Source organism: Chelon labrosus, assembly GCF_963514085.1.
Source record: "Chelon labrosus genome assembly, chromosome: 10".
NCBI lineage: Eukaryota > Metazoa > Chordata > Actinopteri > Mugiliformes > Mugilidae > Chelon > Chelon labrosus.
In genome coordinates this window covers 9,248,293-9,268,755 of record NC_140360.1, presented here as the reverse complement: position 1 = coordinate 9,268,755, position 20,463 = coordinate 9,248,293, and the positions used below count along the sequence as shown (strand labels likewise).

General features: G+C 44.3%; 1 protein-coding gene across 2 annotated transcripts in view; it reads left to right on the top strand.

The window, feature by feature from the left end:
- Positions 1–20,463, top strand: part of LOC311494285 (forkhead box protein J3-like) — a 62,872-nt gene that overhangs the window by 30,178 nt on the left and 12,231 nt on the right. For both annotated transcript variants that reach the window (XM_084553249.1, XM_084553250.1), the window contains 4 exons: positions 2,462–2,545; positions 9,332–9,433; positions 12,746–12,901; positions 18,658–18,871. In XM_084553249.1, coding sequence (XP_084409375.1) covers positions 2,462–2,545; positions 9,332–9,433; positions 12,746–12,901; positions 18,658–18,871 — 556 coding nt within the window. The remainder of the gene's footprint in view (positions 1–2,461; positions 2,546–9,331; positions 9,434–12,745; positions 12,902–18,657; positions 18,872–20,463) is intronic.

Sequence of the window (20,463 nt, the reverse complement as noted above, 5' to 3'; positions counted from 1 at the left end):
AGGACTCGTTCGGATTGGGGGAAAGTGTATAATTACTCGCCGACGCTCGACCTTACGCGATGATTTAATAAAAGCTCAAATGTCAAGCTTCTCGGTTCGTCACAGGGTTAATGCGAGAACTTTTCATTGAGCTCTAAAAACTCTGTTCGTTCTGTTTTGAGGGATGGGGAGGAGGAGGAGGAGGGAGGAGGAGGAGGGAGTTTCTCCAAGCTGCGGGGATTTTGGAGCCATTGAAAAATGAATTAGGGGGAAGAAGGTTTAAATAATTCAAACAAAATCCTTGAGCTTGAGTGGAGGCCTATAGTCTGCAAAGACACAAAGAGCGCGGCTCCCCCCTGATTAGCCGGAGTTGGACCTGACCTGCACCTTAATTCACACCGTGGATCGAAGTGGTCGATACCTAGGCGTGGGGGGGCGGGGGTGAAGGGGTGGGGGTCATCTGTGTGTGGAGAAGTTGAATGTACATGGTCTGTTTGAAGCCACAGAGAGAGAGGGGAGAAGCTAAATCATGCATGTGCTAACGTTAATTGGCTGTGTACTGTTCAGTGATGTGGGACTGAGAGACAGGGGGAGGAGAAGAGGCAAGAATAGGGGAGGAGAGGAGAGGAGAGGGGAGCTACATGTTGAGAAATGAGCAAGCGGTGTGTATGTGTGGCCTAGATGAACCTCATGGATTTAGTCTGCAGCTTCGGACCTCCTTGGGAGGGAAGAGGGGGGAAAAAAATGAAAGACGGAGCAGACCGAGAGGAAATCAAGGACCCAAAGGCAATTGATTTCCTCCTCACTTATTGTACGTGTTTATTTTGGAGGCTGCCGCATGTTAGCATTGTGCATCAGAAGGATTTTAGTGGATTTTCCAAGTGCTCACCACAGGAAAACTAAACCTAGAGAAAACTGATTTGATGCAGAGGAAGGGAGAGCAACAGATACAGCGGTTGTTTTATCGGATACAACGGATCCATCTACTGCACCTTTTTTTTTCTCTCTCTGTTTAGTGACACTTAGTTCCCCCTCCCCATTAGTGGGAAGTGAAGCAGCCCTACTGGAAAGAAGTGAGAGAGAAGAGGCTCAGTATCATGCACAATAAGCAGAAACCTTTACAGACAGTAACGCTCAGATATTAACACATGTAAGCTGTAATTCACTTCATCTTCAGCTGAACGGTCGCAGGCGGGCTGGAGCCTGTCCCAGCTTGTGATTGGATGAGAGGGGGGGGTACACCCTGGACAGGTCGCCAGGGCTAACACAGAGAGACAGACAACCACACTCACACCTACAGCCAATTTAGAATCAGCAATTAACCTAACGAGCGTAACCTAACACCATCTTTGGACGGTGGGAGGAAGCCGGAGTACCCGGGACATTCTTGCTGTGAGGCATCAGTGCTAACCACCACACCACTGTGCTGCCACAGCTGTAATTAATAATATAAAATATACCTCCAAATCTACCTCAACTACAGCGTCATCTAATCAGAGGGAGGGGGACTTTTATATAAATAAATAAAGTAGTAAAACTCTGAATTGAAATGTGCGTATTAACATGTTACGGTCTCAGGAATAAAGTCATTGTAGGTTCGTTAAGACGCTTTTTTTTACCGCCAGTGAAGGAAACACAGGATGAAGGTCAAACAGTGTGTTGAGTGACTGGCTATTGATGCAAAGATGCTCCAGGAATTTACGTATTCTGAGTCTGCATCCGTGACGGTGTTAAAATGTTTTTTTGATATGTGTGCAATGTTTACAGCCAAGGCAATGCTGGATACTTTTGAGTTTAAACAATCAGATAGTGGACATAAATAAGCTATTTCGATATCGATTACTTAGATTTCTTTGTTTTCTTCCATAACCACACATCTAGCCAAATTCTCTGTTTTGCTCCAGTGTATTTTATATGATTTGGTTTCATACATATATATATTTATTTAAACTGGTGTTATTTCCAGGTGCATCACGTATGGTGGACTGTTTATTTATAAATTGATCGCCACATTTTTTATTTACTTGCTCGGCAGGCTCCTGAGCCACTCTTAATCTTCTCTTGGAAACGTGTTTCTGTGCAGACTGTCGATGGGTTATATATCGTTCACGCGTCGCCCACGGTAACCTGTATGACTCGTGTCCTTGTCACATTGTCTGGGTGACCAATGCAAGTTTGTTCTCTGGGCCGTACAGCAAGTAGATGATGAAAATTTTACTCCGGCGTGAAATTGAAAAGGCAATTTTTAGTTTTCAGTTTGTGAGCAACCTTGCAGGATGTATCTGCTTAATAATTGGTCTTTGCTCAAGTTCTGTCCACCAGCATGTGGACCACCTACTGCAGAACAATCCATGTTTCTCATTCTGTATTTAGAAAACTTGAAATCCAGTGCTTTTACTGATGTTATGTACTTTTCTGGTGTTCAGAGTAGCATCCGCCAAACTTGAGCCTAACCTATTTTTTGTTACGGCCCCTTGTTCAGGGTTCTTACTGGGCCATAGACACCAATCCTAAAGAGGACACAGTACCCAGCCGGCCAAAGAAGAGACCGCGCTCTGGAGAACGGGTAAGTACTTTAGCCCTTTTTCATTTCGTCCACCTTTCGACATTTGAAAGCCTCATAATGTGGTGGTACAGCACTCAGAGTTGAGAAGGTACCTCAGCAGACATCTTAAACATAAATAAAGAATTAAAAACACGTTATTGACCCATTCTTGAAGTATATCTCAGAGGAAATGGTCTGATAAGGCACACGAGCTTAGAAACAAGATCGGGAAAAGTTGCTCTGTACACCTGAGATGCTACAGAAGTGCGTGTGAACAGACTTTAACAGTCTTTTTTTTTTCTCCATGCTATAATGATGCCTGGGTCAACTGTCAGACCATTAAAATGCCTTAAAAACCAACGAAACAATACAGAGACTGCACCGAAGCATCTGGTACCAATGTTGTTTAGCATATAAGCTAAACCCAAAGCACGGCAACCGTTGGACAAAACAAGATTGTGACGAGATGATGCGACAATTTGTGAGGCGCTAGGTTGTTTGTTACACAGAACCGTGTGAGAAGATGTCTTCAGAAACTGTTTGGATCAGGGCAGATGCTTTGGTGAACCATCAGTCGTCGTCTGTAGCCGAGGTTAAGTTATGAGATCGATGAACCTTAAAACGTAGAGGGAGCTCGCTGAAGAGGAGAGACAACAAGCTGCAACCCGAGGAGCTTTGATAGCTTTGTAGCTGCCTATGTAGTTAGCAAGTCTAAGGAAAATTTGCACTTGAAAGCCACTCATAGCTGTCAGTAGTAGTTGTGGATTTGCCCACGCCCTGCGGTTACGCCTCAGGTGTTATAGCTCAGAGCCCGGCTTTGTTGAGTTTTCGTGTGATCTCGGGGATCTTGCGACGATCTGGCTGCCTCGCGAGGTAAGGCACGACCCAGAAGTCATGAGATCAACAAGTTATTGTAGTAACATCGTCACGACTTATCCAGTAATTTTGACGTTTTGCTCCAAACCACAAATACTGACCTCGTGGTGGTGCTAAAGAAAAAGTCAGGTGACCGTCTAGGGCACCGAATGCAAGTGCACAAAATTTGACACATGCAGGTTGTGCGTAATTCTTTAGCCTGACGTACAAGCCATTTAAATTTATTTATGGGGCGTGTTTCAGTCGATACAAGAAAAAAATGCCTGAAATTGGATAATCCTACAACCTGTAACCAAATTATGTGCTATATGCTTCTAGACAAATGCCTTAATCGTTGTGTTGTGAACAAAATCAACTCAATGGCGCTCAGATGCCGTGTATGATCTTCACCGGCCACAACGTCTTCTGAAACGGAGGCACACCCAAAATTGGGGGCAGGGTTAGGGTTCCAAGTCTAAGTTAGGGTTGTATTTCAGCTGGACTTTTCCCCCACCATACACTTGTAAACTGGTTAGACTATATTGTTATTCTCCAAGCCTGTTTTCTAATTTTACGCTCATAACTATGGCGACTGTGTGCGCACCGCCTGAGTGCCTCATGCACAGATACAGACGGAGGACTGAAGCTGCTGTGTAGACAGCCTGTAACACCTTGTCGACACAGGAGGTACAGCCTGAGCAGCACATTAGCAGAGCAGCGGCAGTAATTGTCTGCCACACCAGAAAACCTGAATTTTGTGTAATTATTGCATTTTAAAGCCTCAACACAGAAAACATCATGCACATTTTTCCCTGGCTGGGTTGATCAGGCGGGGTTATCCATGCTGCGTGCTGTTTGACTGATATTGACTCAGGAAAATGTTAGAAATAAATGTCCATGTCTCATAGAAGTACTGAACCATCAACAGAACCAGAGCCCATACTAACAGTTAAACCTCAGTGTTACTGTATATTCATCCATGTTAACCACAGGCTCCTGTATTTGCAATTTTCAAGATGCAGCAGGAACAAGCTACAGGATAGACGTAAGAACACATGGAAATTGGTTTTGGGGATATTGATTGACAGCAGCCGAGGCTATAAATATATGTAACCCTGCGTCGGCGCCGCAGAATGCGGCTGATGTTCAGTCATTAACCTGAGTATCTGAATACAAAAGCAGTTCAGTGTGTGCTTCACGATGTACAGCGGTTCTTGAATCACCTCCGTCTGCCATCGTCTCTGTTGTTCTGACGAACTCTGACTCCTGCATGCATGTTGTGCGTGTAGTTATCTGTTTCCTTAGCAGCTGATTAGCACATTCAACACATCAAACTAATGGAATTATTTTCCAAATGAGCTTAAATTAACTGTGCTCAATGCCTGAGAAATAGATACCTACCGTGCTGTCTCTTTGGGGGAACTGCTGTAGCAAACTGATTTTATGGTGCAATCGATTAAAAATTAGGTACAGCAGTCATTCCCAAAAAGGCGATGATCCCACCTCCGTGTAGCTCTAAGAACCGGTCAGGATGAGGGTGTGGTGTCGCCCTTTTGTTTATGCTATAGCTTCCTTAGCTCACTTTTTATCAAGACAGTAGCTTGGAAGTCAAAATATTTCCAGCGGAAAGTTGGCTAGGGCTTGTTCCGATGGGATCTGATTACGCCCTGGCAAAGATCTGTCGGACCAATCCAAACATTACGACCGGCTTTATGAAGAATAACAGCAGCAGCATAGTCAGGCACGTCATCGAAGCGCCGTGGAGTTGAACTTGTTTGGGGAACAGAACGGCTCTGATTGGTTGTAGGATTATCCAATTGCTTGCAGAGTGATTTATTTTTTTTTCCCTGCATGGGTGGAAACATGCCCCATTTTTAAATCCAAATGGAGAGTTACCAGACTCATTTTCTGAGTCATATTCAAAGAGCTATGGTAGGCTAGCAACATCGGATAGACTGGCCAGTACAGCTGGTTTGTTTGTTACATATAATTGCTTCAGTTTACCCAAGAACACGTCTGCATGTGGACGGACCAGGCATGAAACCACCAACCAATTGGTAGCCATGTCCAATGTGGTAGCTAACTCGTCTGAACTAGCACATATTAGCAAACGCCAGTCAGTGACATTTAAAATGTTGTTATTGTTATAAGCTAGAAGAAACATTGCGAGTTCAGCATCAAGCGTAATTCCTTTACTTGTAAAGCGCTGCCTCTAGTGATGGGAAGCAACCTTAACTTTGTATTGTCTTACCATGTCCTTGCCAAGAGTCTCTACCATTTACATATGAGTACATCGATCAGCCACAACATTATGACCAGAGTCAGGAGAAGTAAATAACATTGACCATCTTGTGACAATTCATTGTTCTGCTGGGAAACTTTTGGACCTGGCATTCATTCATGTGTATGTTACTTAGACATGTACCACCCACCTAGTTTACACCAGACCAGACACCCCCACCCCATAGCAATGACACTCCTTGATGGCAGCAGTCATCCCCAGCAGGATGCAGCCTGACACAGGCACACACACAAAAACTGTTTAGGAACAACAAAAAAAAAACAAACATGAAGAACAGCACAAGGTGTTGACCTGGCCTCCAAATTCACTAGAAACTGATCAAGTATCTGTGGGATGATCCACCAACCCATAGGACCCAAAGGCCCCCACTAACAACACTCTGTTGCCAGACACCACAGGACACCCTCATAAGGACCATGTCCATTCTCTGATGAGTCACAACTGTTTTGGAGGCACAAGGGAGACCTACACAATATTAGGACATAATGTTATGCCTGATCGGTGTACATACCTTATTTCTTCTCATGTTGGACTGAGGACAGATTGGAGGCTACAGTGACTCACTACTGCCTCTTGAATCGCAAATAGGTATTAGAAGATGACTAAAAGGCTAGCTGGTTAGCTATTTTTGCAACACAACACGTCCATACATTTCTTTACACTGTAGAAATATTAGGTACATTTGAATGTTTTATCCTGCAAATATTACATATCCCTCTTGTAGACATTAATTATAACATCTTCCTCATTAACACCGCCTCATGCCCTGCAGAAAATACCTGAAAAGGCTTCATATAGCATGACTTCACCTCTCTCAGCCAAGGCCGAGCCACCAATTAGCGAAATCAACCAGAGTAGAGGACCAGGCAGACGATCTCCATCATGGAAGCGCCGTCTGTAAATCCTATTTCACATACAAGCCAACGAGCAGGTGCTTTTATTTTTTATTGCATACTGTAGGATACAGTATTCATCAGCTGACCAAGCGGAGGTATATTTCTGCGTGTGCACTCGACTGTGTTTTTGCATTAAAGAAAGCCTCAAAGTCTTTCATCATCTCGGTCATCTCTCCTCCTTTTCCCGTCTAGCGTCTCTGTCGCTTGTTTGTGCATCTCGATCATTATCTCTCCGTGCGTCTGCCACACTGTGGTTTCTGTCTCTCCCTCTCTGCCCCTGTTGCTGTTTTAGCCTCCTCCTCCCCGGGGAACCGAGGCAGGCGTGGAGCGGCAAAGTGCGCAATCACTGTTGCTCACTGGAGGAAGGATTGAGGTAAACGAGACAAAAAGGCTCGGGTGGGGTGCAATAGGGGAAGAGCAGGGAGAAGTGTGGAAAGAAAGGGATGCGGGAATAAAGAGAAACAGGGTAGGCACGGAGGAGAAACTCGAGCTGTAAGAGGGAAGTGAAGAAGTAAGAGGGAGAGGTGGGAGGAGGGAGAGTATTCTAGGCTTGTGTTCCAGTTAATTACCACAGAAGGCCCCGGGGCTGCCGTTAGACATATTTTCTTCACCAACGATTTTTTTTTTTATTACAAACATTAATTAATTCAGAGCCTTGTCATCTCGTCTTACATGGATAGGCCCTTCGACCCCTTTTCTTACGCATCACTTGCACTGCTGGCAGACACGCTGTGGGCTGTCACATGGGCTAAGGAAAAACTGGGAGGTTTTAAGTGCTAAGATTTATGGCAGTATTACCGTCTGGGGGAAAAAAAAAAAAAAAAAAAAAGGTGGGCTAAATATGTCTTAACTGTTTTCATTTGGGTTTTGTTGCATCTAGGCTACGCAGTCGAAGATTTGAAGTTGGCAGCGAGGCTAAACGTCGGATGCATAAATGCAGTGTATAATAGGCGGTGTACATTCAGTTTAGTACCTGCGTCTCCGGCGCCCTCAGCATAATCAGTTTCTTTCATTTCCTGCATGCCTCTCTGTCTGTCTGTCTGACTGTCTCTCCGTCCGTCTGCCTGCCTGTCACCACTCAATTATCTCACCATTCTTCCGCTCTCCCCCTTCTTCCACAAGCCTTCCTCGCGCCTCTCTTCACCTCTCCGTTGTCTTCTTTTTAAGTGCCTCCACCAGGGAACCGGCAACCCGTTTCTCTGGGAGTTTATCATAAATTAAAGATTGCATTGTTACCAACCAATCCTCTTACTGTAAGCAGTTTGGAGAGGCACACAAGCTGCCTTGAACCCTGAAAGGAGTCAGACAAGGAGAAAATATAGCTTCCTCATTTATTTATTTATTTATTTATTTTCATTTTTTGCGGGAGCCAATTCACCCCCTCATCGATCTCGAATAGTTCCTCATGTCCTCACTCTCATTTAGCCCGCACTTTAGCTTTGCGTGAGGGCAGCTGAATACATTTTACGTGCGTGAATAATGCATGAGGTTGGCTTGATTTATCTTATCAAGTGCAAGTGATGTGTCCACTTTGCAGGCTGTTTAAGTGTCCAGCAATTTCAAGCGCGCCCCGACCGGTGCTCACAGTTTGAGCCCGGGGCACGGCGGAGATTTCAGGAAGCTCACTGAAGAATCATGAACTGGCGGCGAGCAGAAATTTCTCATAACCTTCCTCACATTTCATTTCCCCGCTCATTTCCAAATTCCTCTGGATATTTCCAGTCAGTGGAGAGCACATATTAATTAACAGGCAAGGCTCACGGTTACTGCTGCAAAAATATTTGTACACCTGCTCAGGCTTGACTAGACTCGGCTCCATATCGGTAGAAATAAAATACTACGCATTGCGTTGCTTAGCTTAGCCGTTAAAGGCACCAGCCGTTAACTTAGCCTGCCTTTGTAGTCACTTTACGGATTCCTTAATGAAATACGAGGACGTTTCTGGAATTATGTTCACCGCATTCATCTCCTAAGGAAACGGGAGACGTGGTCTTGTGTTTTATTGTTTTGATCATGTTTTCTGTACATTTCATCAGCGTCCCTGCAGTGTCTCTATTCACTTATTAGAATCCTTGCGCTGAGCTTATTGTTGGAGCCGCAGTCATATCAACACAAACAGCTTGAATTTGGCCGCAGAACAAACACAAACTTCTCTCTGTCAGAAGGTAACAATACAAATCAGGTTTTTCACGTTGGGAAGAAATAGACATGTACCACCCACCTAGACCAGACCAGGCACCCCCCACCCCATAGCAATGACACGCCTCGATTGCAGCAGCCATCCCCAGCAGGATGCAGCCTGACACAGGCACAAATACAAAAACGCTTTAGGAACAACTCAAAAAAGGTGCTGACCTGGCCTCCAAATTCACTAGATCCCAAAGTGATCAAGTATCTGTTGGATGATCCACAGAGGCCCCTCCCCTCAACCTATAAATACATCACTTTTACCATCACAACATAAAGCCGACCCAAACTATTTGATTGGACTCTCTTAGCACTCAAACAACACATTACCACATTAATAGCGGTTTGTATATGCTCACACTACGGCTGTATGTGCTTGTGAGAGATGGACGTGACAAAACATTTGGAGTTCACGTGAATTTTTTGAGCTGAGAGGTAATTTCTCCGAGTATTCTGGCGTTACAAGAACACACGGTGATTTTGTTATTTGCACAATGAGTGGGATGATGTACGAACATGGTTTTCAGTCCATAAATCCTCCCGCTCACGCCTCTGTTCACCTTGCAGGCATCTACTCCTTACAGTCTGGAGTCAGAGTCTCTGAGAATGGACTGCATCATGTCAGGAGGGGCGTCCCCGACATTGGCCATCAATGCTGTGACCAACAAGGTAGGACATGAGCTACACAGTTCATAAGTTATGTAAAATGTATAAAATAGAACAATTGTACAATTATTTTATTGTTTATTTTTATTGTCTTAATACTCTTTGTTTTGGACAGAGGTGGAACAGTAATCCCCTACCTGCTTGCATTTGGACTCAGGTTGTAACTAAATATTACCACAATATAAAAGTCATAAAGTAGATCTTGTAATTTAGTGAAATGAAGAAACGATGTGCCGATGGTTCACCACACTGACTTTATATAGATATGGACGAACCCTCAGGATTAGGTCCCTGAGGAGCAGTTCTGAAGTTCAGTCTGGGGGCTTAGGATTCTTCAGACATCTCGACAGTGCTCGACTCACGGCTAAATCAATAATGGTGGAAAAGGTGGAGTGAGATTGGAGCCGAGGCAGGCGAGTTGCAACCCGAGGCGGCACCCGTCAGCCACTCTCGTAATTTAATTGTAGTCGTGGCTGCTGCAGAGATCAAAACCAGGCTGTAAACATGTTTATTTCTACCTTAAACTTCTACATTTTAACATTTAGGGTTATGGAGATTGACTGGAGACGGCCTCAAGTGGACGTTTTTGGCACTCTACTACTGCAGATTCAAATAAGGAACTAGCGAGCGGCACCATAAACAGAAACTGTAAAGTATTGATGTAGATGAGATAAATCAAAGCGGTTAGTGCTTTGTAGATGATGCTCACAATTAGGGGTTGTCCCGATCGGTATTGACTAGCGTCGAAGTCGAAGAATAGAATGACCCGTAATCACGTCTTTACATGTGTGCCGTGTGTAAGTATTTTACTCTGGAAAATTAAGTCACTCAGACTGAAATTGGGATATTGTGCAACGTGGATGTTTCCTCCAGCACCAAAAAGTCACCGGAGCTTTTCAGGTGGCACGGTGCATACATGATCTACCCGAATGCACTTCATGAATCTGCAGGGGAGGACATTTTTGTTTATTTGAGATCGGATCAGACCTGGATCGCTCGATACTGAATATTCAAAGGTCTGTATCGGATCAGAGGGCAGAAGAATTTAAGCAGGACATCCCTACTGACAGAGCTCAGAGTGTCTCGGTATGCAGCAGTAATATTATCTACCTGGCTTCTTACCACAACACAATTATTTGGAAACTTTTGTGAATGTCTGAACTATAGCGGGCAGCCGTTAGAACGGCAATAGCACAACACCATGAGTAGATTTTAAGACGGGAATCTTTTGGAGTGCAACGCCTCTTAACTGAGATTACTGCTAGTCACAGTATGCTTCCAGAAGCTCATTTATTACTTACAGAGCATTTAAATATTAGGGAAAAAAAAGATCAGGATGATGGTACTTTGTGTGCACTTGTCTTCTGACTGTTGTGTAATGAAAATGAATTAGTCATTTGTACTTGCTGCTGCGGAGAATGTACTGACACGCAGCTATTTTTGATACAAACAGGATATAAAGACGGATCTGACCGTGAAATGGTGCAGAAGTGGTCTCTCAGTTTTTTCTCTTTAAAGAACCAAAGGCTGGTGCTGTTACAAGTCTCCTCACAGTCGACGTCACGCAACATCCAGATGCGCACACACACATTCTGCCTGGAAAACTAAACTGGGCGCGACCGCTTATACGAGGGTTAGAGATCAAACTGCAACTGGGATGCCTGTGTGACCTTACACACACACACACACGGCGATGACGTGTGTTGGTAGGTGACCCCTTCGCCTGACCCCGACCAAAGAGAAAATCTGTCCCACAGCACCTCGCATAGCTCTCTGAGTGTTTGTTCTGGATGTGATGTGAAGGCCTGGGCGGCATACTACCATTTTCCATTCTGCACTTTTAACAGAATTTATGTATTTTTGATTATAGTCTTTAGAAATTTGATCAATTTACTCACCTAATTTCTTATTAGGCATTGGTCCGAATTATCGAGCATCTTCCAGCTCCTTAAATGTGAAGATTTATCGCATTTTGCACAAGTATAGTAATAAAAATGACCCAGTTGTGCCAGTTTTATTAAACGTTTCTTAACGGAAAGGAGAGGTGAGCTTCATTTGCAGCCATCTTTAGTTCACATAAGGTGGGGAAGCAACAGGGCACAAGGTTTTCATTTACCTCCAAACGTGTCAGCTTGCTGTGCAACTCCAGGAAAAACTTGAAACTCGATGTCGCCTCAGACGTCGCCATACATTTTGAAACAATGACTCAGAGCTGGGCGAGGGAGACCTTGATGATAATGATGCTGCTGCTGCCAACGTCAATGATATCCGCCCACATCCAGACAGGTGGCGTCCTGCAGAGCGCAGCAGTGCGTCAGAGCCTCTTCTTTAACACATTTGCTGCTCACTGATATTCTGTTTGCATTGGAGGGCGTCTGTGCTTTTCGAAAAAAAAGACGTCCGTATAATTTGAAACCAGAAAATGAGGATGGCAGCAAATGTTTTCCTTGAGAGGGATCGTTATAGGCGTCGTCACATTCGGATATTTAAACGTTTTTTTATGTGAATTCCAGATCATGATCAGGATATTTTATTTTCTTTCCTCCAGTATCTCATTAACCATATAGTCATTTCCTTTTTACTGCCATGTCACATCAAGCAGAATCAAATGTCTGTCTCTGCAGATTTCATCAAACCCATCAAAACAGAAAACTGTTGAGGTTTTACACACTACAAGCTGCTCTACGGGGTAGAGCGCTGCCCCAGAGAGCCTTCGCTGTTGTCTCACCCGAAGGCTATATTTTCACATTTGTCTATACAATTAAATGTAGCCTGAAGGTAATGCTTGGTGCTCTGCTTCACGACTCCTGACAGTCAAATAAAGCAAGAGGAACATGATTCAACATAATCCTGAGGCGCTGCCTTTAAACACTTTGTGATCTGCCACCACGAGACAAATACAGTGCACTGCCTCTGAAGCGAAACTGCTTCGTCTGTGTTCTCCGCGTCAAGACGCTTAATCAAAATCAACACATTAAAAAAAAAAAAGAAAAAGGAGCGTCGCAAGTTGAATGTGTGTGCTTTTATGCAGCAGCGGGACTAATTTCATAGACCAGCACTTTGATTTACATATTTCCTCATGAGCTGTCCCATAAGTTAATGGTGCATGGGTAACTTCTTGAGGTGTTCGCGTCGGACGGGATGTGAATTGGCAAACAACGTGGAAGGAGAGCGAGAAAACAAGCAGAGAGGAACAATAAAATCATGCAGTCGCTGCCTTTAAAGGAGCTTATATGGTGTAGGTTCAAAATGTTGGCCTTGTATAATGGACTTTATTGTCACGTTAATATGATATTGCCTTGTGTGTGTGTGTAGGTAGCACTGTACAACCCAGAGGCAGAAGGCAGCGAGAGTCCTGGGAGTCTGGGCAGCCTGAGCAACAGTCTTTCAGAGCAGAGTCTGGCGTCTGTCAACCTCAACAACCTGAACACCGCCGTCAGCAGCGGCAGCAATGTGCACAGCTACACACCAGTAAGTCTTCAGTGTTTCCCCAACCATTATATTGCCGTCTACCCGTCAACGGCATCCCCCGCCCCTCTTGAAGGTCAAGTTAATTTTATTTAAATGTATTTTCTGTACGGCACCAGATCACAACAGAAGTAATAGAACCGTTATATACCTTGTTCTTTTATTAAACAAACTAAATGGCCTCATGTTATTTATCAAATTTACACGACAGCATGTTATTTATGAAATGCTACGATGTTTAGTTATATATATAGTTCAATAGTTAAAATAACACACGCACACACCACCCAAACCCCGCCCCCTAAAGGCTGTTGCATACTCGGCGAGAAGCTCCTCAGGCTGACGTCATTTTGACATCAACCAGGCAGAACTTTTTTCTCATGTGGTGTCCGACAACTGTTCTGTGATTGCTCGGAAATTGGAAGTGGGCGTGGTTAATGCGGCTAGTGGCCAATATTCGCGGTGTGATCGCCAGTCTCTCCTGGGTAGACATCGGCATACTGTGTGTGGGTGCAGGCTGAATTAACGGCATGATCCGACGGACACAGTCGTCAAAACGACTGGGCGACATCCGAAAAAATAATAAGAAAAGTGCCTCTCGTCGTCCATTGTCCATTGATGCCTCCCGCATCTCCCACAATGCTTAGCGCGTGTGACGTGTGTTGCAGTGGGAGGGCCCTACGAGTTTCTGGTGAAGTATAAATGACCTGGCCAGAACGAACTTTCTTCTTGTTCACCTCAAGAACAAGAAGAAGTTTCTTGCCCTCCCCCAAAGCTGTAAACCTAGAGGAAACTCTGGTCTTTATTTTAGGTGTATAGATTGTTGCAGCATTTTTTCCTTACCTTTGAAGACATTTCAGCTCGGCCAGCACTTGTCCATCAATTTTCTTTTTATTTTTTTTGTCTCTATGTGACAAATTTGAAGCTACCAGCATTCAAACTATTTTTTTTATATATAATTTAACTGACATAATCCGGATGATTCAGTCACCGGTGTAGACGCTCATTCGGTACAGAAGGTGTCTGCTGCACCCTTAGCAGACTGAGGAGGTGGTAACCAGCTAACGACGTGTACACAGGATCCACAGTACACTGCTGAAACTCTCATTTTGTATTTGATGCTCAGACCTTCCAGCCAAAAATGTACTTTAGCAGTAGAGTGGATATTTTTTTTAAAAAGTCACCAACTCTCATTGTGCTCATTTCAAAATAGTTAGTAATTATTATTATTATGACGTTGTTTTACAGAGAAACAAAATGAAATAAGCAGTTTCAGTCAGGCTCCTCAAACAAGTCAAATTGACCCCCATTCAGAACGACTTTTTATTTATTTATTATTTCTCCTTTCTTCTCTCCGAAAGTGCAGGTTGATTGAAAACTCAGTTCCATATTGCTGAACGTCGTATTCATATGCGCTGATTATTTAGCTTGAGAATTGAATTTTGTTTTGCAGCAGACTATCGGTGCAGCGCGCAGGCCCTCACAGCCCTCGGGGTCGAACGCCACAAAATGAGTTCTAAACCTGTGGGAAATGCTGGTACGCTTTGATACCGGCTTGCTTCTGTCGCTAAAAAAAAATAAAATAAAATAAAATAAAACAGCAGGAAGCATCAGCCATCCCTTCGTGTTGCGGCTTGATCTTTATCGTCGCTGCTGCATTTTAATGATGCCTGACCACTCCGCTGTATACAATTAAAAGCAGATAGTTTTATTAGGCAGCAATTAGACACTCACATTGGGCTGTCCTTGTGCTGTTAAAAGAAGATTTTCTACTCTATTGAACCGCTTGTCGGGTAGTTGAATAGTTTGGAAATCCCTAACACATCTCTCTGACTTCAAATAAGGGTCGACAATTTTTTGTAACTTTCCAACACGACTGTCCGACATTCACAACCACCTAAGTTTGTCCTTGGCCAGCTGTGCAGAGGTTAAATAGGAGCCAAGGTCTGTACTTCTATTTATGTGTTCAACCAAATTCAGCAATGTGAAAGTCTTCCGGGTAAGACTGTCTGTAAAAGGTCCCATGTTTAAAGAATTCCCCTCTTTCACTATAGCTTCGAGTTTTTTTTTTTTTTTTGACGCCACAACTCGCAAACTAGTTCTGACAGGTGATAAACTAACCCTGAGACTGTGTTTGTGTTTATGTCTGAGTCCCGAGCCAAAGGAGGTAACCGGTATTCACCCCACTCAACAATTTTACCAATCATACTGTACTCTATATGCAGGGACACACTCAGACGCACACAGGGAGGTGTCTTTTAATCAAGGCCGTCCCGTGTCGCCCGCTGTTATGGTGCCTACAGTCTTGGCTACTCCGACTCTTGGCAAGCTTCTGATCCACACAGACGTATCTGGCCAGATTAAACACTGGCTCTTTAACCGGAGTCCCCATCCTTTACAAAACAAGGTCCTTCGGCTGTTTGAATCGATTAGTCTCGAGCAGCGCGTGTGTTAGATGATAATAAGTTGCCTCTTTATAGAGGAGGGACTAGATTAGACAGCTCATCTGTCAGGACGTGAGCAGCCCCTTGCAGAGGGATGTAGATTTGGACAAAATATTTAATGGAAAGAGTTCAACATAGGTTCATCAATTATATGACAGAAGTTGGAACTGTATGACCTCTAAACAGACCTACTTCACTGCTAACTTCTTGACTTGGGACAGTAGGGAAAGCACAGGTGTGTTTGTGATGGCTCAGCTCCATTAAGTGCCTCAGTAAGTCATGACAGTGAACCAACATGTACAGAAGCAGGACCTCCTCTAAGTGGAATGCAGCCATTATTAATACGCATGTGTTTTCCCTACTGCCGTCCTACTCAGCCGTAAAAAATGGTCTATTTGAGCAGTTGAGGCAATATTATCTACACTTTACAACTGGAAATGTGTGAAATGGCAATATGACAGCAACAAACGGTTCACGATCATGAAATTTAAGTTGACGCTTAGTTGCGATTAATGATTTAACTGTCTCACCGATTAACCTAACAAGCATGTCTTTGGACGGTGGGAGGAAGCCGGAGTACCCGGAGAGAACCCACGCACACACAGGGAGAACATGCAAACTCCACAGAGAAAGGCCCAGTCGGCCCATGGATTCGAACCCGGGACCTTCTTGCTGTGAGGCATCAGTGCTAACCCCTTTGACCTCATCCTTTTAACGATAAAAGTCCAACAAATCTCCTCCTCCAAAGTTATTGGGCTCTACCTTTTCAAACCAACATGTGCCAACAGTGGTGGCTTGCAGTGATTTATCTTTGCACCTAAATCGCGATGTCAGTGTCTGTACATGGCCATCGAAATGCGCTCGGTGGAATATTTGCAGTTAAATGCCTCAAGATAAACAGCTGGTGGCACTAGTAGTAGTAGAAGAAGAAGAACCATAGAAGAGGAGGAGGCACTGAACGAAACAGTGCCTGTCAGACCTCAAATAGTGGAAATAGTGATGGAAATTTGACATTTCCGCAACTCATTTTCTAACTACATTGAAAACTTATCCCAATCATTTCAGCTAGGCGATGGTGTAATAATTGTGACTCTACAGCTGGCTTAAAAGAAGTCAGATACAAATGTTTTCCATAGTGCCTCCATCAGGCCACAACCTAGACTTATACACAAATAAAATTAAGTTTCACTAACGCAGTCATCATCTCATGCATGCTGTTCTGTCATCCTCAGTCATTTATATTTACATTTATGTATATTCATGCTCCCAGGGGATAAACTTTTTTGGAGCAGGACGGTACTTGTTATTTTGGTATATTCCTTTAGTTATCTAATATATTGTTGAGTCCATTTTATTTTCTTTATGCCTTAACCTTGTCAGCTTTAACTTTTCATGTGATGTGTTTGTGTCTGTCCCTTTAACGAACCACAATACAATTTTAAAGGCCAGTCTCTGTTCAGAAAACATTTGGTAGGAAATTACAGGAGCGCCGAAAAAACCCCCAGCTCTTCATTATTTCTCCCTTGTAACAGCTGCTCACCTTTTTACCATCAATCACTTTTCCCCGCTCACCTCCCGCCCACATTAGCAAAGGTCAGCGCAATCTCATCTCGTTAACCTCTCATTTCTAGAGGCCATCCTTTGTTTTCCAGCCTCCCTGCATCCCACTCCCCCCAGCCCTCGCCCTCCTCCTCCTCCACCTCCTCCATTTCCCAGACCTCATCTGTGGTCTAGTCCGGTGGGATCGGGGTTAGTTCTGACTCATTACCTGGCGCAGGTGATACCCCCCTGACTGACGGTGATTACTGGTGGCATCGATGGCAGGGATCTCAAAGACACCCAGAGAGTTTGCAGAAAGGCTGCCATTACTGGGTGGAGGTAGATATGTGGGTGACGCGACATGGTAAGTTGGCTTATATTGGCGGAGGCGCGCTGATCACGGCAAATTGCTCGTGTTCGACGGGGTGGACGGCGAAGAGGATGACAGCTGGGATGGGATGATTGAGGGTGGAGGAAGACAGGCTGCATTCTCGACGCGAGGCAGACATCTGAAGCGCTGTGTTTTGCATTCGTGTGAAACGTAATGAGTGGAATCTGATTATTTGTAACAGTAATTTATATTAAAATACATTATTTCATTCAATTATTTTAAATAAAATGTGTCTAGCATTGAATTTTACTTTGCAGTTCGACTCTCCAAGTTGAAATTCAGGCTTGTCCATTTAGATCCAGCAACTAGAGACTAACAGTCTGAAAGCCAGTGACGAGTTGATGGGTGGTAGCCCGTCCATGTGGGTATTATTTTCCTGTCACTGACAAGTTGAGCGTTTTTCTTTCCCACTTTAGACTTGTTTGGCAGTTTTAAGAAGCTAGTATCGCCTAACCTGGCGTACCTGACCTGGCGTATGAAAGAACAACACTTAATCTGACAAGATTCTGGTTACAGGATAATCCACATAGTCCAAAACATCTTCATGCTTTCTTCAGATTGAACAGAATGAGCCGCTCTGTGTCACATCAAGAGCGATACGTCTAAATTGTAAAACTACTCTCAGGTTGAAATGTGCTGGTGTTGTGTGTATGCATTGATGAATGAAAAAATATTGGATTGCAGTTCAAAAACGGCGTGTTACAATAGGGCAGCAGTTTCTTTACAATTTAACCTTCACGGCTCACTGTAGTTCGGCTCTGCGGAGACGGTTACAGCCACGTTTCATGTGTTATCTAACCCTGCTTCGTACGTCCTTGTCCTTTCTCTAATGCTCGGCTGTCGATATAAACATTCAGAGCTCATTCTGTCAGGAAACGCAACATCCGTACACCTAGCTTCTAAACCACTGCCTGCTCTCATCTTCTTCTGTATTAGCCTTTACAGGAAGTGTTTCTTTTATATACAGTATATATTTATGTGTATGTTTGTTGTCAGGCTCTGTTGTTGGATTTATGAGCTCAGGCATAGCATGTGGCTCGTACAGATTTGTTCTTGAACATCACATAAGCACAGCTGTACCGCCACACTAAAACTAAAAGTAAATGATCACAAACTTACTGTAGTTTAACAGTAATGTACTGTTGCACATATGCTTGTGTACGTGAACATACTGGATCGACACACAATCCGTTTTCCCCAAGGACCCTGTGTTTTTTCCCCCCCATCTCCACTGTGTCAGTAGTGTTGTGCCGTCACCCCGGTTGCCCAACATCTGACCTCAGTCTTTCAGCTGCCGCGTGAAGTCAGCCTTTCATCTATTTTTCTGAAAGCAATACATTCACTGATGTTTCCCCGGGTGTCTCTGCTCTTTGTCTGTCTTGAAGGTGAGCAGTCACTCAGAGCCGTCGTCCCAGTCCCTGAGCCTCCAGCAGCCCGCCCAACCTCCACCGCTGCCTCCTCCTCCTCCACAGCCCCAGTACGGGTTACCCGTCCCCGAGTCGCGGGACAAGCAGCTCTGTTTCTCTGACTTTGAGGACCTCAGCGCTTCTTTCCGCAGCCTTTACAAGTGCGTCTTTGAGCAGTCCTTCTCGCAGCAAGGTGGGTGTCAACCCTCTGTTTGTGTGTGGATTAGCGTGTCTGCGTGTGTGTGTGTGCCAGTCCAGCATAAAGATGAAGCCAACCACAATGCCAAAAACTGCAGTTTTTCAAACAGCCCCTCAAGGCTGAGCTCCAAAAGCAAGTCAGTCCCAATAGACATGTTAAAAGGCTCAACTGGTACAAAAAAATATAGTCTCTGTAGCTAATTTTCTATTCATGACACAAACCTTTATATAACTCAAAGCTTATGCCAAGGCTTAAAGTTATGCATAGTTAAGGTGTTGACAGTTTTGAGTGGCAGGCGTCTTTGCAGGCATCGCCCTCATTGGTTCATACTAGGTCAGAATGGATCAGACTGCTTAGGACTGAGCCGGACTTGTTCAAACTGGGTCGGACTGGTTTAGACTGGTTCAAACTAGGTCAGACTGGATCAGACTTAGTCAGACCTGGTAAAGCCTGGTCGGACTGGGTCAGACTGGTCCAAACTGGTTAACAAACTCCGTCGTGCTCCGTTGGACAGGTTCAGACTGGTTAAGACTGGTCCAAACTGGTGGTTGAACTCCGTCGGGCTCCGTCGGACTGGTTTAAATTGGTTCAGACTGTTTCAGACTAGGTCAGACCTGGTCAAACCTGGTCGGACTGGGCTAGACTGGTTCAAACTGAGTCAGACTGGTCCAAACTGGGTTGGACTGGGTCAGACTAGTTCAGACTGACTGAGACTGGATCAGACTGGTCCAACCTTGTTCAGACTAGTTTAGACTTTGTCGGACTTGGTCAGACCTGGTCAAACCTGGTTGGACTGGGTTAGACTGGATCAAACTGGTCCAAACTGGGTAGGACTCCTTTGGACTAGTTCAAACTGGTTCGGACTGGTTCAGACTGGATCAGACTGGTCCGGCCCTTGATCAGAATGGGCTGTTAGACTGTGTCGTACAGGTTCACACTGATTCCCACTGGTTCAGACTGGTCCATACTGGATTGGGCTGCGTTGGACTGGTTCAGACTGGTTCAGAATTGGTCAGACTGCATTAGCTGATAAACTGATTCAAACACTTTCAAGATGGCGGTGACCAGAGACACCACACTGAGCTTCAGAACCGCTATTTAGGAATCCTGTTGGTGAAATTGTGGAGGATTTATCCATCTTAATATGAATGTGTGTGTTCATAGAAAGAAAAATTGTAAACCTCGGTGTCAGACTTTATTCACATAATTAACTGGCAAGCTAAAGCTCACCATTTAACATTGCTTTTATAGCAGGCATTCCAGTCTTCACCTCCACCGCACACTACACCTACTCTGTTGTGTTTTAATAAACAAACAATCTGTTGTTCCGCATATCTGCATTTTACGGCTCGCTCAGTCAAATGAGTAAAGGCAATTAAGAGTAAGAATTCAACAGAAGGGGAGGAAAAAAAAAACACGCCTGTAGTCGAGCAGAGCAAAGGGTTCTGCAGCTTTGATAGCAGCTAATTAGATTGGTTCTAAAGTTTGTGAAGCATCTCGCTAATTGCTTCCTGAAGCTTTCAGGTCACCGGGCCTCCTCCCTCTTGGACCACCCGCCCCCACCCTCCAATCACCTTCCGTCTTTC